The sequence below is a fragment of the Rattus norvegicus genome, chromosome 3 (genome assembly GCF_021556685.1).
Source record: "Rattus norvegicus strain SHRSP/BbbUtx chromosome 3, alternate assembly SHRSP_T2T, whole genome shotgun sequence".
NCBI lineage: Eukaryota > Metazoa > Chordata > Mammalia > Rodentia > Muridae > Rattus > Rattus norvegicus.
The window spans coordinates 133,360,112-133,379,868 of NC_141536.1; the positions used below are offsets into that span (position 1 = coordinate 133,360,112).

Sequence of the window (19,757 nt, forward strand, 5' to 3'; positions counted from 1 at the left end):
AAAAAAGTCAGTAAAAACAGGAGCCCTGAAAGATCAACAAAATCCTAAGCCTTTGGCCAGACTTCTCAACAGGGCAGGGGCCTTGCCTCAGTCAGTACGTGCTCCCAGTGTAAACACAAGGGCCTGAGTTGAATCCCCAGACCCTGCATAAAAAGTGAGGTTGGTGGCGTGTTCTTGTGATCCTGAGACTTGGAAAGCAGAGACCTGAGACTCACTGGTTGGCTGCCCACCCTTCCTGGCTGAGTCCAGGCCAGTGAGAGACCCTGCCTCAAAGCACACAGAAGCTGGCCCCTGAGGAAAACACCCAAAGCAAACCTCTGCTTTCCACGGGCGTGTGAAAGCCGACACACATCTCAACAAAGGTTAAACTCAGACTTCATTCATGACTTATACCAAACATTTAAAGAATTAACTTCACTCTCCCCTGAAGTCTTCGGGAACAAATAGGAGAGGCGATACCACAGCCAGGCAAAGGCATCACCAAAATAAATTTTAAGGAAAAAACAACCGCAGGCCAGAATTCCTGTGGATTTAGATGTAAAAACCTTCAACAGAAGATTAGCAAACCAAATCCAACAGCATGTTAAAAGGATTATACATCATTACCACGTGGGATTTACCCGGGGAATGTGAGTCGGCCAGCACACAGAACAGGAAGCCAATGCAACAATACATTATTCCAGAGAGAGTCGGGGATAGAGCAACACCATCTCATCACGAAAAACGAAGAACGAACAACCGAAGGCCAGGTATGGTGTTGAACACCTGTAATCTCAGTACTTGGGAGGTAGGGTCTGGGGTCATGGGGTCAAGGGCATCCTTAGCTAGACAGCACGTTCTAAGGTACCCTCTACATGATATATGAGATGTTGTTTCCAAAAATAGAACAAAAAAGGAAGAAAGAAAATAAAGAAAAAGACAAGAAATGTCATAGTTTAAAGACTCAGCACTAAGAGGGGACCCAAGTTCAGATCCCAGCACCCACATGAGTGGATCATAACTCCACTCCAGCCTCAGCAGATCCTGTGCCTTCGGCTGACCTCCACAGCATTCATTCATTCACACACATTAAAAAAAAAAAAACAACCCAGCAGTAGGAGGAGACGTCTCCTGTTTGATAGATTATGAAAGGTCACAGCAAGTGTCGGACTGAGTAGTGGATGACCTAAAGCTGGAGTCTTACTCCTGAGATCTGCAGAAAGACAAAGATATCTCCATCCACCACGTATGCTCAATATCCCCCGGAAAACAGTTAAAGTTGGGGTAACCAGTGCAATTAAAAAAAAAAAAGAAATAAAAGGCACATGCCTTGGAAAGGAGTAAGTAAAACTATGGCTCTTTTCACATGGTACAGTTCTAACAACCCAGAAAATAATAAAGCTAATACACGCCCTTGGCAAAACTGCACGGTACAAGACAGACACACAGCAATCAGCCGTCTACATTACTCGAATGAAAATGAGATTAGGAAAATAACCCACTCACAGTAACATCAAAAAGAATTAAATACCTGGGGATCAATTTAATTAAAGTAGTACAAGACTGGACACTGAAAGCTGTGTGATGTTCTAGAAGATTCAAAGGTATAGATGGACGAATGGATGATAGATAGATAGATAGATAGATAGATAGATAGATAGATAGATAGATAGATAGATGATACATACATACATACTTAGATACAAACATATATAGATACATACATAGATACACAGATACATAGATACATAGAATATCATGTTCACAGTCTTAGAGACTATTTTGTTTAGATGGCAGTTGCATCCAAAACAGCTCACGGATTTTGTGAAATCCTGTCAGAAACCCAAAGGCATTTTTTATAGACACAGAAAACTTACATGGAGCTGCAAGAGGTTTCAAACAGCCAAAACTATCTTCCAGGGACAGCAGAGCAAAGCTGAAGCCTTCACACTCTCTGATTACCTTACTTCAGAGCAACAGTCACCAGTCAATGGGGCACTTCACAAGCCGCATTAACTATGTTAACTAGACTAACAGAATAAAACAAAAGGTCTGGATGTAGCCAGGCACTGGAGCTCAGCATTTGAGAAGCTGAGACAGGAGGATCAAGACACAAAATGGTGGAGGTCACATATGTGTTCGTTCATGTGAAAATGATATTAATCATTAGAGGAACAAAGTCAAAACTACAATAGCATGCCGTTTCACATTCAGAGATAAAGAGAGATAGATACAAATAGATGATAGATAGGTATAGTTGATAGATATATAGATAGACGATGAATGGATAGACAGACAGACAGTCAGACAGACAGACATGTAGATTAAAAAGGACAGGGCCATAGAGCGATCACTTGTCAGTTATGATCGTCCCTTGGTTGGAATCCCAGCACCCACAAGTCAGCTCCTAGGAGTCAGTAACTCTAGGTCAAGGGATCTGTCGCCCTCTCCTGGACTCTCCCTGAACAAGACTCACACAGGGTGCATAGATGATACATGTAGTTGAAACACTCTTAAAACAAATAAATATTTTTTAAGACAGTAAATGTGGGTGAAAGAGCATCCTTACATAGCTGCTAGTGAAGATGTAAAATTAAGTTGCTATAAAAATAATTAGCGTACTAGAATCGTCCTCTGACCCAGCAACTGTACATTTAGCCATCTGGTTTTTTTTAAAGATGTGAATGCTATTCAGATGAATACCTGTACACAAATATTCAAAGCACCCAGAGCAGCTAAGCAGAGGAGACAACCCACATGTCCATCAGCATGTCAATGGATTAAACAAATGTGGTCTCTTCAGACAATGTCATAGGACTCAGTCATGAATGTAAATGAGCCCCCCAAATCATATTTCAGGACAAAAGCCACGAGATTGTCTCAGCAGAGACATAACCTTCTATCCCCACAATGCAAGCTCACAGTTAGCACCATACTCAGAGATCAGAGACAGGAAAAGAGCACCATTCTTGCCAATTCCACTCAACAACAGTACAAAAGGCTGCATCCAGAACAGTTAGGCCAGAAAACAGAGTACGGGGCTTCTGTTTTAGCTATCCTCCTGTTGCTGTGAGAAAATACTATGGCCAGAAGGACCTCGGAATGGCAGGGGTGCAACAGGTAGGTAGAGCAGAAAGCTGAGAGCTCACCCTGTTAGAACGGACACATGAAGACCGGGATTGTGGCTCCATGATATGGGCAAGGCTCCAGGTTCCACTCCCAGCAACACACACACACACACACACACACACACACACACACACACACACACACACGGGGTGGGGGAAAGCCACCTAATTAACAGTCAATAGCAGGACAGAAAAACAAAGCACTAGCAATGATCTCATTGAAAAAGAAATTAAGCAACCAATCTTGTTTACAATAGCATTAATTTTTTTTCAGAATAAATGTAACCAATGATGTAGAGGATCTGTAGGCATAAAAAAAATAGAGCATAAAATATTGGTGATTAAGCAAAAGGACCCACTCCCTCAACAGCAACAAAAACAAAATAACCCAGCCAGGAATACACTGATCAGAGCAGCTGCCCTCAGGTCTGGCAGATCTGTCTCCTGCTTCAACTGCAACAGGCCTCAGGGTTCTCTCTAGGCCTCCAGCCATCTCCTAGTCCCTCCCCATCAGCAGCTCCACCAGAGGCTGCCTGCCACATCCTGCCTTCAATTCCTGCCAACACTTTTGCTTGTAATGGAAACCATTATCGGTCAGTTTTTGCCCCCTTCTCCCCAAGTGAGGACCATTCGCCTGTCCACTGCCTAGTCTCCTTGCCTCTGGGGGCTGCCTGCACCCACCTCATTCTGGGCTTTGTTTTGGGAACTGAACACAACTCCGATGTGTGGGTCGTTTCCTCCAGAACCATCCACAGCTTATCAGGGAAACCAGCCTGGCCATGCATGTCCCAGTGTGTGTGTGTGTGTGTGTGTGTGTGTGTGTGTGTGTGTGTGAGAGAGAGAGAGAGAGAGAGAGAGAGAGAGAGAGAGAGAGAGAGAATTCTGGCCACCATGGAAGGTTCTGTGGAAGCCACTGGGGTCTTGTAAAGAACTCTAGCCAGGGTGTTGTGGATCATCCACCCTAGGTCTGCCCAGCACACCTCCATCTCTGTAACTCCCTGGACAGCAGCCACCTTAAAGAGCAGGTGGTATTCCTCCAGGGAGGATCGTAACACCCACACTGCCTCTACACTGGTGGCCCCAGGCCTGGCCAGCAAGTGTCTCCAAGAAAGGTCACCCCTTCCCCCACAACCAGGCATGGGAGTCCCGACAGGAAGTTCCCCTGAAGCCCCTCAGCACCTCCTTCCAGCACCATGTAGCCTTTCAGATCCCCAAGACGTAAGCCAAAGTGAAATAAAGAAGTTGAGGATGACAGAAGTAAATAGAACGTTCCCCTGCCTTCATAGACTAGGAGAACTAAAATTGTCACCATCTCAACATCACCCAAAGCCACGCAAGATCCAGTGTTATCCCTAGAAAAATTCCAATGGCTGTTAGTCCAAAAGCAGGAAAAAGTTTCTCAGATTTATATGGAACCACAGAAGAGCAGAATAGCCAAAACAAAAGAAATAAAGGTGGAAACTCCATGCTACCTACTTTTGAAACACACAACAATGCTACAGAAACCCACACAGCACGGTGCTAGAATAAAAACAAATGTCCTGACCAACAGGATAGGGAACCAAGAGCCCAGAAATGGACCCATGCTTCTACAGCCAAGGTTTCCTAATCTGCTGAGAGAACTCCTTTTTACAGTTTGTATTTTTCCCTTAATAACTTCTTACAGAAACGCAATGTGTTTAGTATATTGATTTGTAGGTGTTTTGTTAGTTTTTAAATCTTTATTTCCCACATGTGAGTGTTTTGCCTCACACGTCTTATCATCAGGGTATACTTGCATGCCTAGTTCCCAGAGTGGCCAGAAGAGGGCATCAGATCCCTCCGGACTGGAGTTACAGACATGCCAGCCACTATGTGAGTGCTGTGAATTAAACTCTGGTCCTCGGGAAAAGTAGCCATTTTTCTTAACCCTGGACCATCTCTCCATCTCCCTAGTCAGTGGGCTTTTTTTTTTTTTAAGAACAAAGTTACCATACCAACAGGACAGATTCTTTGATAAGGACTGTGTGAAAATCAGACATTCATATACCAAAGAACAAACATGGAGCTTATCAGAACACTTATAAAAGAGACACCACGGAACTCCTGGAGAAAACAGGAGGAAGACTCCTTGAAATCTAGACAGGGAAAAAAAAAAAGAAATCTAGACAGGGGTTTTCTAGATATGACCCAAGCACAGGCAAGAAAAAGCAGAAATAAAGAAGTGGCCTCAGTCAAACTGAAAAGCTTCCCCACAGTGAAGAAGAATCAGAGTTCACACAGCCCACGGGCGGTTGGAAGGTATTTGCAACCACGAGTTGGCCAGGGGCTAAAATCTCAAGTCTGTGAGGAACCCAATCAATCAATGCACAAAACAGATGGCCTATCTTTTTAAATAGGCAAATGGTCTGGAGACATTTGTCAAAGGGAAACCTACAGATTAAATGGTCAACAGATAAACAAGAAAGCAATGGTTAACACCACCAAGGAGTGAAATTAGAAACAGTGAGCTACCACCAGACGGTGTTAGCATGCCGGTCATAGAGAAGCTGAGAGGTGAGACATTGGACCGGTCAAGACACAGACAAAAGAAACCCCATTCATTGAACACTCACTGCTGGTGGAACGTAAGTGAAAGCCATCCTCAAAAACAGTGTAGAGGTCACAGTCGGAGTCACCATGTGATCAACAGTTCCACATCTGAGTGCATCTCAAGAGGAATTCATAAAGAAATTGGTGTGAAGAAAGTATACCTACGGTGTCATGCTCACTGCAGCACCAACAGCCAAGATGTAGGAACAACACAGTTGCCCATGGAACAATACAGTTGCCCATCCATGGATGAATGGGGAAAGAGAATGTGATATGTATACATTGGAATGTATGTTATGTGGTGGAATACTATTCAGCCCTAAAAAAGAGTTGTTCTGTGCAACAATATGGATTAACCTCACGCTGAATGGAAGAAGCCTAGCCTCTGCACGAAGTCACAGTAAAGGCAAACATAGAGAAAAAGAGCCTAGAGTGATTAATGCAGACAGCTGGCCAGGCGGGGAGAATGGGGAAAAGAGACATGTTTCGACAGGAATAAGTTTTAGTCACCTATCATACAGCCTGGTAACTGACACTAATAATAATGTACAGTTGTTTCCAGTTTGTCATAAGGGTGGGTTTTAGCACAGATGGCATTCTATATGCCAGTCAGCTTCCTCATCTCACAATGCACGTGTGCATCATAACATTACATGGTGGCCCATGAACACACACTTATTAAAATAATGAGGGAACCTTCAGAAGACTGGAAAAAGCCAAGACATTCCACTAAGCGAAAGAAGCCAGACACAGCCAGACACATGACATGGGACACTTTGAGATGAGCCCATGGCAGGTAAGCACAGTGTGAGGGGAGAGGCCACAGGTGCTACTCTGATCTTACACCGCCCTCCCCACTGTAGAACAGCCTCATGCAGTAATAAGCCCCACTTTTATTGGTTCAGTGTCTCATGCTGGTCTGATAGAATCCTCCAATTCAACTGAAGGAAGAGCCAGCTTCATGTAGACAGCAGATTATATCCACGGGCTGTGCTGGCACCTCCAATGCCTTCATCTCTGGCTCTTAGGACCAGCCATCTGTTGCCTTTCCTTACCCTCCGTTCAGCTTTCAACCTCAATTTCTGCACCACGCCCCGACTGTTCTAAGCTCCGTGTTTATAATCTCCCCAGCCTGGCCCTATCCTGCTTAAATAGCCAGATGATAGTGTGCCTCCATGCAGCTTGAGCCTTCCATCTGTGATGGTCCAGGAGAACCTCACAGATACCCCCTGTTTAGTTTTTGCTTTTGCTCTTTCTATTTGAAAGTTGGTGTGAACACACTGTGACTCTGGTCTGAGGGATCAGTAGTCACTGTGCTGGCAAGAGCCCACCAGCTCAAAATCCTTAGTCCCAATCCTTCGGGAGACGGGCAGGACCCCACAGCAAGGACCACCTCGGGGATTTGTGGCGTGCAGGGGAGGCTTTCTACTTGTCTATTTGGAAAAAGAAATTTCTTTTTCGAGACAGAGTTTCTCAGGGTAGCCTTGGCTGTCCTGAAACTTGCTCTGAAGCCCAGGTTGGCCTTGAACTCACAAAGATCTGCCTGCCTCTGCTTCCCAAGCACTGGGATTAAAGGCTTGCACCACCGCCACCTGGCTGTATGTTTGAAAGTTTCACAAGATGCCAGAAAAACTCTACACTTTGCAGAATGAGCATAGTCTCAAATAACTTTATTCTTGCTGAGTCCTGTGTTAATAAGAATTTGTACTAAGAACTTCTGAGGTTCTTAAACTCTACCCCTTGACCAAGACCCAAGAAAATCAACCACCTAGAGGGTTTCTTACCCAAATGTTAAAGCAAGCAGATAATTTTATCTGAAAAAGAAAACTGAGGGCTTAAAATTAACATCCTTGGTAACATCACGCTACTTGACAAATAGAGTTCTTACAGGAAAACATAAACAGTGTGTGGCTGCAGTTGCTTGAGGTGCCCCAGGAAGGAACCAGGGACTGGGGGTGGATGTGGGACAGGACTTTGTGCTCCTGTTAACAGAGACAGTTTCCGTGGTTCGGGATGCAAACTCTGAAGACAGATGGATGATGTCGCGACTGTGTGAGTGTAGTTAACTGTCCACTGAAATGATAAGAATAACTGTGCGGTGCGTGTGTTTTGTCCCCTTTATGAAGAATTTCTACAAAGCTAGACAGAGCTCCCATCCTTGGGGAGCTGACCCTGCCCTGCCCTGGTGGCGCTGAGTGCCAGGAAGCTCTGACTCTGCCCCTTAACTGCGTTCGTTCACAGGAGGAAGACCAGCCTACCATGGAGCAGATAGCCCGCCAGTTAGAGGAAGAGGAAATAAACCTGAATGAGAAGCCCCAGAAATACCTCCAGAAGGTTTTTGAGGATTCCATCTACAAAAGTCTGCTGGAGAAGAGCATCCTAGATTATCTTCATTACAACCAGTACCACCTGCCCATGTACGCGTGGCCAGGCATCATTTAGCTGTAGCCAGCCCCCCACCCCGGGCGTCACTTCCACTCTGTCAGCCAAGGGCTCCATAGGCAGAACCCCCCAACCCCCAACCCCACCACCCCGATCACATGCACTTCCTTCCTCCTGTGTTTTCCCGGTTTTCCAGCAGGTGGCGCTCGGCTGTGTGGCACTGGGAAGTCCGGGAACTTTCCAAACACAGGCATGTTCTGAGCAGAATAATCCACTCTAGCAATAAAATGACCTCTTCTTGCTTTTACCTTGTGCGTGATGCTGTTTGATTTCCTGGAATGTTCTGCTGCCAATTCAATTAGCCCTTCCTGTGTGTACCATTTAATAGTGGGTGATATAAAAAGAAAATTATGTGCCCAGAATAGGAGATTGGTAAACAGACAAGGAGAAATTAAATCTGTAATCCCCCCTCAGGAGGACTGGGTGGAACCTACCTGACCTTTTGAAACCAAGGAGGCTTCTTGCAGAGCCTTACTGTTTGTTTGTTTTTCTATTTATTTTGCTGAACGTAAAGGCTAAGGGGGAAAAAAAGGAAGACCAGGAGATCCACACACAGACCTCAAATTCTGAAATGTAGAGGGAAATTATTCTCGTTCATTTTGTTTGACGCTGATCTCCAGAGCAGTGAGGTAGAGCAGGGCTGGTTCCTCAAATAACCCAATGTGGATCAGATTTTTTTTTCCCTCCTCCCGCAGCCACTACCAGAGGCTAAGACAGGAGTATTATTATGAATTGAGAGGCAGTGAGCTATACAGTGAGTTTGGGGCCAGCCTGGTCTGCAAAGTGAAAACCATCTCAAAGAAGAAAGAAAAACGGAAGGAAGCGGTCTTCTTTTCTAAAGAAAGCAAGTTTTAATTGCCCACCCCCCAAAGCACATGGATTCAGGAACAAACAGAAGCAGTGCAGCACAACTGACCCACAGTAGGGCTTTAAATTGTTTTTTATGAGCACAAGTATGGGTTTTATCACCCTACACCCCCATTACCCTACACCCCCATCACCCTACACCCCACCCCACGCACCCACACAAAGGCTCAGTGGCAAGATTCTCCCAGCTTCCCCAAGGCAAAGTGGGGGGGGCAAGCCAGAAGTCTACGTGCGCCATCCAGCTCTGACACAAGCTGCCTGGGCACTTGGAGCACCAAGTTGTTTGACATTTCTCACAACAAAGTTGTTCTGGAACACTGAGCTCCTGTTTTTCTGCAGCCAGACAAAAGCAAGAAATAAATGCCATCCATTCCTTCACACATAGGTTTCACACAAATGTGGGACAGGGAGGGGAGGACAGCGGTGGCCCATCTGGTACAGACTATCACTTGAATGGCGACCAATCGACCAATCGCTGCTGGCCCGTGCTTCAGAACTCACACCCAGCACATATTTCAGGGGTGTCAGCCCAGGCACCACTCTTCCTTCCCTCGTCCCTTTCCTGAGATGTCCTGGGTCAAACTCATCAGCAAATGTAGAGCATTTGGATGCCAGGGCCTGGGATTCTGGGCTAGAGGTTACAGAACAAAGTCAGCGAGCTGGTTTAACAGTTATGACTTTTGTGACCAACTATTACCATGATAAAGCCTCTAGTTACACAAAAGTGACCCCAAATGACTACATTAACCTTAACAGCAAGCCCTGCATAAATCTGTTAACTTCAGTGTTCTCTTTGCTGCCTTTAAAAAGGTAGCCATGGGCATCACAACAGGTGTGGGAATATCTAAAGTATATCCTGGCCTAAAGAGCTTGTCTGGTGACATTTTAATCCTTGTCCTACTCTTAGAAAGTAAGTTCCTGAGTCTAGGACCATTGACATATATGTGCAGCCGTTAGGAACAGGTTTCCTAAGAAATGAAGCCCTCACAGCTCACAGCTTAACTGGCCGGAAGGACTCTGGATGGTAAAAGCCCACAATAAAGATTCAAAGAGACCAACACTGGAATATCTCTGGGTCCCTGCCTGATTTGGAGATTCTATGGTTTGTAACTAAAGGATATTGTCAAGAAAAACACCTAAGTTAAATTTCCAAACACTGCTTCACGGATGCCTCTAATGTTCTTCTCACAGATATCAGTTCTTAAATAAGAAATGTAGCCGCCTCCTTGCCACAGATGGCTCCTTTTGGTTTTATGGCACTCAAATATCACAGGAACTTAAAGAGAGGGAGAGAGGGAGAGAGGGGAGAGAGACAGAGACAGAGACAGGGAGACAGAGACAGAGAAAAGGAAAACCTGCCTGGAGGATTAAAATCAGGCAATCAATATTTACCCTTAAAGGGGGGAGAGAGAAAGGAGAGAGAGGGGGGGGGAGAATATGAATGAATGCATGCATTTGGGCGAGCCAGTCTTAGCAGGACTGGAAAGTCGCGTGTGTGAGGAGATGTTGATTGTTTTCTGGCTGAGAGAAGTGAAGATAAGGCCGGCATAAAGTAAGCGCGGGCCCGGGGCGGGAGCCCGGCAGCTGTATGCTAATGTTCACAGAAGCCCAGCCTCCGCGTCCCCCATTAAAGCAGGCGACCAGGAGGCCACACATCACTGAACAAATAGGCTCTCTCTAGACAAATAAAATAACACACGTTGGCCTGCTCGGGGGTGGGGGTGGAGGAGCAAGGAGTGGGGGAAGATCGAGGGGGGGAAAAAGAAGAGTGGAAGAGGGTAGAGAAGGAGGAGGGGACAGAGGAAGAACACGATGAAGGACAGTGATGGGAAAGGGGAAAGGCGTTGTCAAGACAGAAACACTCAGGCAGAAGGGGGCTTAGAGAGAAGGGGAGAGGGACAAGATAACCAAGAGAGAGGTGGTGGATAGGGTGGGGAGATGGGGAAAGAATACCAGGAAGGAGGGACGGAGGAGGAAGGAATAAAACAGTCAAAAGAGGCTGAAGAAAGGATGGACGGTGTTTCAAATGGGAGCGGGGTCGAAGCAAACTCCGAGGACAAGTTGTGAGAAAAGGCCTGACCCAAGGGCAGAAGCAGGCCCAGGCCCAAAGTGCCCCTCAGCCTCCCAGTGGGTGGTGGGGTGTAGGGTGTTGGCAGTGGGGTCGCCAGAGTTTGGCTCCGCTTCTGTGGGTTCATTTTCAGACCCGGGGGGGGGGGTACGGGGGAGGGGTGGAGGGGACTTTGCATCCAGGCCCATTGTCACCGGGTTCGGGCAGTGCTGTCCCAAAGGCTCTAGCTGAGACATTCCCACATTCTCGCTTTGCAAACGCCCCCTCTTGCAGCCCAGGGACCAATCACCCCACGTCCCCCCTTCCAGTCTCTATCCGGTGCAAAACACAAACAGCCCTAAGGGCACTTCAGTGAGTGTGTGAGGTGGCCCGACGGCCTACTGGTGTGTAGGGAGGGTGGATAAAAGCGGTTTCCCCATAATGGACGCGCGGCAGATTGCGGGGCCCTGGGCTCTGGAGGGGAGGGGACACTCGAGCGCGTCCCTCCCGCGCCCGGCGCCCGGCGCGGCCTCGCGGCTTCACCCTTGTTCGATCTCTTTCATGCACTCTCCTTTTGTGTGGAATTATTTAAACGGGAGATCCGTGGCAGCTTTATGCTAATGTGTCGAACAAAGGCAGCGGCCTATGGGGCGGGGAGGCCCGGAAGGTGCCCAGAGGCCGAACTGGGCCCGGAGGGGCGGCGGCATCCCGCCTGCGCGTGTCTCTCGCGTGCTCCTGGGACTGACAAGACAACCCTTCATTCCAGCAAACACAAAGCTTCTGCACTCTGGGTCCTCCAGGACCTGGCGGTGGGTATGGAACTGTGAGGCGCAGTGCCTTCGAGTCGTGTCCTGTGGGAACCGGAATCTGTGTTTTGGAGCTTCTGTTAAATTCAGAGAGCAGGTTTCAGCAGAACCGCAGAAAGAATACTAGGGACACTCGCCCCGACACACACAATCCTGGTGTCTCCAGAAGCTCTCCCTGCACGGCGAAGCCAGAGACCCCTGACTTCCTGCTGAGTGGTCAAAGCTCAGCTCTAAATTTCCAAAGATTGTACTCAGCACCCAGATACCCAAATTCTAGAAACTCTCAGAGGTCTCAACTTCCTCTCGGAGCAGTGCTGGTGGTCAGTGAGTCCGCATGCTTGCCTGGACGGCAGCTGCAGCCGCAGGAAGAGATGATGAGAGCGAGCACCGCCGGCCTCCAGCTCTGCAGCGGTAGGAACCGGTACCCACCTCCCATTCAGCAAGGACAAGAATTGGAGAGGCGGGGGGGGGGGTGTCTCCCCCCAAGCGGTCCATGAAGGAAGAGGAGTCCTCACTTGATGTCCACTTGGGACACTTCTATGCCCAGCCTCCCACCGACTCCCGTTAAGGCCTCCTTAAAGAAGGCAAAGTCAAGGTTTCTCCACCACCGCTCCCGCATCCATTATCCTGAAGCACAGTGTGGAGATGCAGGCCGCGGGCGAGCTTTGCTCTTCCCAGGGGAAGACACTTCGCAGGAGTAGGAGTTCTGGTCCCTGCAGGCAGACAGATTCTGAGAAAATCCTGAAGACCTACTACCACCGGTGCTGGACAGCACCTGCTGGGGTAGCTGGTGCGAGCACGTGTCCGAGTGCGCAGCCTAAGTGTTCCAGGACTTTCCAAGTTCCCATTTATTTTAACTGTACCGGCGTGAAAAATATCCACTAAATATCTGCATAGATTTCCCTGACTAAATCAAGAGCCCTGTTTGAATTTCCTCGTACAAGGTTTTTGCTTGTTTGTTTTGTTTTTTTCAATTGTTGGACATATGCACCCCCACCCACCCAACATACATACACACCTTCTTTATACAGATATTAGTGGGTTTTCTGTTTGTAAGAACTCACTAGGCAACGAACTCTTCCGGTAGCCTTTTGAATAAAAAGAGTGTTACATACGCAAGACTAAATATCCTGATGGGGGTAGCCCATCCAGCCCCGCCCAATTATTCCACAACCCAGATGGGATTCGTGATTAGAAAATAAAATTGGCCAAAGCTGTCTCGGAATCTCCCTCTCTCCCCCTCTCTCTCTTCTAATTTCATCAGTAGTATTAATCAGCGCTCAAAAGAGCAAAGAAACAACAGTTATTTTCAGATCGAAACATTCATGAATTGTAATTCATTTTGGGATTTCTAACTTTTTAAAGACTAGCATTCATCACAGCATTTTATAAAATTTTCTCGCTTCAGTTGGTGGTTTAAAAAAATCATAAGACACAAAAACATAAAACTTCTTTCATCTGAGTTAACTCACCTTAACAACTGTCCCCATTACAATTTATTACTCAAGTGGATTCTGTTGAAAAAAAAAAATAACCCTGTATTTAATTTCCAAGCCAGGGTATTTTCAGAGGGAAACCCCAAAACAATTAAATGCCTTCGGTGGAATTTAATCTTAAATCAAACTCAGCAAAAATCTAGGTTCACTGCAAGAAAAAATGTTTCTCTCACTTTGAGTAAAGTGACATTTTCGACACAGCTATGACATTTGATGAGTCTTGGCTATTCTCTGGTGACGGACTTCATAGGGATCTACTCCTTTCCCAAGAAAAGCAATCTTTTGTGTTTCCTCAGGCCTGGGCAGGGAAGAAATCCCTAGACAAGTTGCCAGGTCTGGGTCCAAATCCGGCGTTGAGTGTGGTGTGTGTACCAGGGTTGTCCTTCCTTGTTGTCTCTTCCCAGTGGCACGGGAAAAGCGGCTGGTCCTCTCAGGCTGCAGGCTCCCTCTGAGGACAGATTGGCCACCCCCACCTCCCCCACCCCGGGCAGCACGCGTCTCTTTTGCGTCCAGATTGGCCGCGACCCGCGCTCAATAGCGGGAGGTTAATTTCCTTCACAAAGGTGAAGGGGGCACGGCTCCGGGGGGGCCCGCGCCCAGACAGGCGGTTGCTTTATTCCGCAGCGCCTTGATTGGAGCCCTTGATTTAGCATCTGATGTCAACCCGCAGACAAAATGCCCGCTCAGAATGAAAATGCATGAGGGTGCGCAGAGGGTGGAAACCAACTTCACCGTGCGTGGCCCGCTTGGGTCAACTCCACAGGCGTTGCCTACTCCCTGGACAACCAGAAGGCTCCTGAAGCCTGGGTCCGGCCCTGGCAAGGATGTCAATCCCCCCAGCTTAGGGATATTAGGGAAAGGAACTTCAGACGCTTAAGTTCCTTTTGGAAGCCAGCCAGCAGGCCAGGGCTGCAGCCCCGCATCCGGGGATGATCGAAAACGTGCTATGCAAACAGTTTCTCCAACTCGAGGGAAGCCTTGCGAGGCCCGCCGGCAGGCAGGCTGAGCCTGCTAGCCCAGACGCCGCACTCTACCGAGTGCTGCAGGCTCAATGTGTTGACTCTCGGAACCTCCCGGTCCCGCGGCCAGGGCACCGGCTGGCCACTGGCTGTCCGGACTTGAGTAGCGCGTTCCCCTTGCGGATGATTTTCCATACAGTGCGCGGGGCTCCCGCGCCCTTCTCCCGCCGCAGCCGTGGCCCTCGGGTCGCCCCTGCCCCCACCCCATCAGCGCGCCCAATTTCCCCTTGGGCTCCGGCTCGCGGATTGAACCCTCCTGACATATTTGGGGCCATTCTTCTCCTTTGTTGCTATTTAGCTCGCGACCCGCGGGTAATCCCCGCGCGGGAGGGGGGCGCACATTGTCGTGCTGATGGACGGGCCCATTTGGCGGCTCCGCGCCCCCCGGAGGAGACACACAAAGCCCAGGCACGTGCGCCTCCCCATAGAGGAGCAGCAGACCGTGAAGGGAGGCGGGGCCGGGCGTGTGCCTGGGCCAGGCGGGGCGGCGGCGCCGGGCGCGGCGGGGCGGGGCGGCCGAGGGGCGCGCGCTGGGGCCCCGCGCCCTCAGGTACATCTGCCGCACCTACCGGGCGACCCTCGAGTCCCGGCCCCTTTTTTGCCGCTCTGTCGCCCTCCCGCCCTCGTCGGCGGAGGAGCTGCGGACGCGCTGATTGGCTCCGGGGGAAGCGGGAGGCGAGAACAATGGCCCCCTCCCCCAGTTAAAAGGGAGCGGCGCCCGGGCCCGGGGACAGGGACGCGTGTGCGGAGCGCAGAGCCGGGCCAGCAGCCGCGGGCACCGCGCGAGTCCCGAAGCCGCCGCGTGCAGGCGATGGGCTGGGGGCACTGAGGGCCGCCAGGGCCAAGCACGGAGGTGGGACCCAGCCAGTGCGTCGTCGCCCTTTGCACCGCGCCAACATGCCCCGCGGGTTCCTGGTGAAGCGCAGCAAGAAGTCCACGCCCGTGTCCTACCGGGTCCGCGGCGGCGAGGACTGTGACCGCGCGCTGCTGCTGTCACCCGGCTGCGGGGGCGCCCGCGCCGAGCCCCCCGTGCCCAGCCCCGGGCCGCTACCGCCACCTCCGCCGCCGGCGCTCGCCGAGCGCGCCCATGCTGCGCTCGCCGCCGCTCTTGCCTGCGCGCCGGGCCCACCGCCACCCCCTCCGGGGCCGCGGGCCGCGCACTTCGGCAACCCGGAGGCTGCGCACCCCGCGCCTCTCTACAGCCCCACGCGGCCGGTGAGTCGCGAGCACGAGAAGCACAAGTACTTCGAGCGCAGCTTCAACCTGGGCTCGCCGGTGTCTGCCGAGTCCTTCCCTACGCCCGCTGCACTGCTCGCAGGGGGAGGCGGCGGCGCCAACGGCGCTGGCGGCGGCGGTGGCGGCACCTGCGGCGGAGACGCGCTGCTCTTCGCGCCGGCCGAGCTCAAGATGGGCACTGCGTTCTCCGCCGGCGCCGAGGCGGCTCGGGGTCCTGGGCCCGGTCCTCCACTGTCCCCCGCCGCGGCCCTGCGGCCCCCCGGCAAGCGACCCGCGGCCCCTGCCGCTGTCGCTGCAGAGCCTCCCGCCAAGGCAGCCAAGGCCCCGAGCGCCAAAAAGCCTAAGGCCATCCGCAAGCTGCACTTCGAGGACGAGGTGACCACGTCGCCGGTGCTGGGGCTCAAGATCAAGGAGGGTCCGGTGGAGGCGCCGCGGGGCCGCGCGGGGGGCGCGACCCGACCCCTGGGCGAGTTCATCTGCCAGCTGTGCAAGGAGGAGTACGCCGATCCGTTCGCGCTGGCGCAGCACAAGTGCTCGCGCATCGTGCGCGTGGAGTACCGCTGCCCCGAATGCGCCAAGGTCTTCAGCTGCCCGGCCAACCTGGCCTCGCACCGCCGCTGGCACAAACCGCGGCCGGCGCCCGCGGCGGCCCGCGCTCCAGAGCCAGAAGCCGCCACCAGGGCGGAGGCGCGCGAGGCTGCGGGCGGCGGCGGCAGCAGCGATCGGGACACGCCGAGCCCTGGCGGCGTATCCGAGTCAGGCTCCGAGGACGGGCTCTACGAGTGCCACCACTGCGCCAAGAAGTTCCGTCGTCAGGCCTATCTGCGTAAGCACCTGCTGGCACATCACCAGGCGCTGCAGGCCAAAGGCGCGCCGCCGCCCCCGCCGCCGCCGCCGCCGCCCCCTGCCGAGGACATCCTGGCTTTCTACGCGGGGCCCGACGAAAAGGCGCCCCAGGAGGCCTCGGGGGACGGCGAGGCGGTCGGCGTGCTGGGCCTGAGTGCGGCCACCGAGTGCCACCTGTGCCCAGTGTGCGGGGAGACCTTCCCCAGCAAGGGCGCCCAGGAGCGCCACCTGCGCCTGCTGCACGCTGCCCAGGTGTTCCCCTGCAAGTACTGCCCGGCCACCTTCTACAGCTCCCCCGGCCTGACGCGGCACATCAACAAGTGCCACCCGTCTGAGAATAGACAGGTGATCCTCCTTCAGGTGCCCGTGCGTCCGGCCTGCTAGAGTGCGCCCTCGGTCCGGGCCCCTAGAACTGTGCCTTCACTTGGAGACCCACAAAGAGAGCGCGCGTCCCATGCCTGATCTGGGGGGCCCCTACCCCCAATCCGGGATGAAAGTGTCGTCTTCGCTTCTCTTGGTGCGGCGTGACGGTAACCCTGGTCTTCTCGCTGTGACTCCTTTGGACCCCACCCCCTTTGCGTTGTGTCCCCTACCCCCAATCCCATGGCGCAACAGGAGTCCGTCTCTGTACAGGGGAGAAAAAAAATGCTGTATACGTTTATCTCGTGGTTGGACGCCTCTCTTTGAGGGGTGAAGCTGTTTTTCTTGCTAGTATTCACTGTGTTCATGGTCTAGAAAATGCGGTTTGCTCTGCCTACCAATCTCTGCTCTCAATGTCTGTAGCGTACGGGTTGTTTTGGGTGAATCTTGAGGAATAAATGCCTTTATATTTCACAGGCTGTAAATTGAACTTCCCACACGATTAGCTTTATTATGGCTTGTGAACTGCTGGAGTCTGGCTTTACCTTTTTGTATGTGAACAAATCAAATTGCTTAAAAAAGAGTTTTCTTTAGTATAGCCACAAATGCCTTGACCTGTTGTCTGTTGGGGATTGTTTTTTGGGGGTGGGAGGAGTTTTAACGAGATGCTGTAGTAACTGCCTTAGTATTTCACGGAAGACTTTTGGTTTGATCATCTTTGTTGAGGTAGAACTATTGAGTTCCCTTTACGTGTATATGTTGATTTATGCCTAATTGTTATTTATTCTTTATTTATTTATATTAATTATGAAGATTATGATATTATTTGATTGCAGATTCTTCTCTTTTTCCTTTTCTTTCTTTCTTTCTTTCTTTTCTTTTCTTTTCTTTTCTTTTTTCTTTTCTTTCTTTTTTTTTTTTTTTTGTGAGCTTTCCCCCTGCCACCTTTGACATTTCACTGTGCATTTTAGGAAAGAACCTTTTTGCTAGAGGGGCCTGCTGAAAGTTTTTAACTTTTCTATCTATCGAGGGAATTACAGACAACGTACCATTTTATTCTGCTTGAGGGGCCCCAAGGCCCTTGTACAACCGACAGCTCTTACTTTTAAATGCAATCTCTTTTCTACATACATTATTTTCTTAATTGTTAGCTATTTATAGAAAGCTTCGATAGAACTGTTTCAACTGTATAAATATTTACTATTCAAATAAAATATTTTCAAAGTCAAAATATTGTAGTCTTGTTTCAGCATCCAGTAGTTCCCTCCAAGGAGGATCTAAAATAGATTGTAAATGGTGTGTTTTAGTGGTTTCTTAAAAGCACCCTTATTCCTATGGTCAGAAAAAGTCCACCCCTCTCACAATAGTCACGGATTTTTCACAGCTGAACTTGCCTGTCCTAGATTCTGCCCCTTCTGATGGAAATGTACTGGATGGTGAGTTAGAGCCAGCCACGCACAGCAGCTCACACACAGCAGCTTTTCAGATGCGTCTAAGCAGTCAAGAGAAGCTGCCCTCTGCACAGCAGATACAGGAGCCCCACCTCAATTTATCATATTCTTCCCTTGTCTGTAATTTGGTGATAGCCATTCCTCAAATAAAGTGAGGGGGATTTTTAATTACTCTAAAGGACCAAGTAGGAGAAAGCAGAAAATATAGATATGGGTGTAACACAAGTTCAGCAACTGGATTTAGAGAGAGGGCTCTAAATAAGTTTCCAGTCAGGTAAGTCATCCACAGGGCACAGGAGCAGGGGAGAGGGAGTGAACACCATCTGTTTGGGGTATTAAATTTAATAACAGGCAATTACAATGTTTTCCGTTATTTGTCACTCAGCTCTTTGAAGAAGGGTTCTGCTGATCACCCACGGTATTCTGGAAAGTGCGATTAAGGAGCAGAGCCACACAGCACAAACGAGTGTGCCCTGGGTTTTGTGTCGCTCTTACCTTTTCCCTACTCATTAGAGTTCCAAAGAGAAATATGAGATTTTAGCTGTGAGGATCTCCCGAGAAGAGCTGTGATGGGGTGGGAAGGGAACAAGGAATTCGGAAGGAAATATGGAGTCTTTAAAGCTGTCCCTCTGAACCACCCCATCCAAGCTACAGAGCAGTGTGTGGGTGTTCAGTGGCAGTAGATTTTTTTCACATGAAGTCTACTCCCGCTTGACAAGACCTGTTTCTGGGAACAGCAGCTGCTATCTGCGCTGGCCGCATCATGTTCGCCTAGACCACAAGGTGTGAGCTCACCACTACTCTTCTTTATACATGCAAATATGACTTCCTCGTTCCTGAGTGGTCCTCTGTCTACTGAGGAAATTGTTCTAGTCGAGCAGATATATTACTTCTCCAAAATAAAAGCCAGAGTTCTGTTTGTGTGTGAGAGCTTCTAAGTGAAGCTGCATAGGAAACAGATGTCTGATGTTGCCCCCCGAGGTGCAGACGAAGACCATTGGTGGACTAATTTCGAAAGAATTCAAGTTAGCATAATATTCTACCACTAGGAAGTCACTCTTCCTTTCTTCAAGCTTCCTCAGAGAGTGGAGAGTTCTTTACAGTGGCTGAGGTCACTCCAATATTGGGAGGTCAGTAGTGGAAGCCAGTTCATCATTTCCCCGCTCATACCACAATCGATGAGAAAATAAGGGGTTAGAGTAACAACCTGGGTAAAGAGGGAGGAGCCAAAAGAGGAAAAAATAAGATCAAGATCGCTAGCCCAGTTCTTTATTTCTGTTTAGACCGAGCAAATCAAAAAAGGAAGGGTATTCTGAACTGCTTTGGACCCAAAGTGAGTGTGTTTCTGGAACAGCGGAGAGGCACCAAGTTGCCCCCTTTTCTTGCTGACATCGTTGTCCCGAGGCCCAGAGCAGCGTGCCCTGTCATCCACAGGTTTTTCCGTCTCTGAGGCTGGAACAGTGGGAGCTCTAAAGGGAACCTGAGCAGGGACACTGCTGGGAAAGTCTG

General features: G+C 50.0%; 2 protein-coding genes across 5 annotated transcripts in view; both read left to right on the forward strand.

Annotated features, from left to right (window-relative positions):
* The window catches only part of Cfap61 (cilia and flagella associated protein 61), a 278,953-nt gene extending 270,586 nt beyond the window's left edge, over positions 1-8,367 (forward strand). For all 4 annotated transcript variants that reach the window (NM_001430465.1, XM_087652240.1, XM_087652242.1 and 1 more), the window contains 1 exon segment: positions 7,920-8,367. In NM_001430465.1, the coding sequence (NP_001417394.1) occupies positions 7,920-8,120 (201 nt within the window). In that variant the 3' untranslated portion in view covers positions 8,121-8,367.
* A 6,717-nt stretch (positions 8,368-15,084) lies between these two features.
* On the forward strand, positions 15,085-18,028 carry Insm1 (INSM transcriptional repressor 1). The gene is given in 1 exon segment (NM_001399746.1): positions 15,085-18,028. A coding segment is annotated over 1 exon segment (1,569 nt). The 5' UTR covers positions 15,085-15,252; the 3' UTR covers positions 16,822-18,028.
* Positions 18,029-19,757: the final 1,729 nt, after the last annotated feature.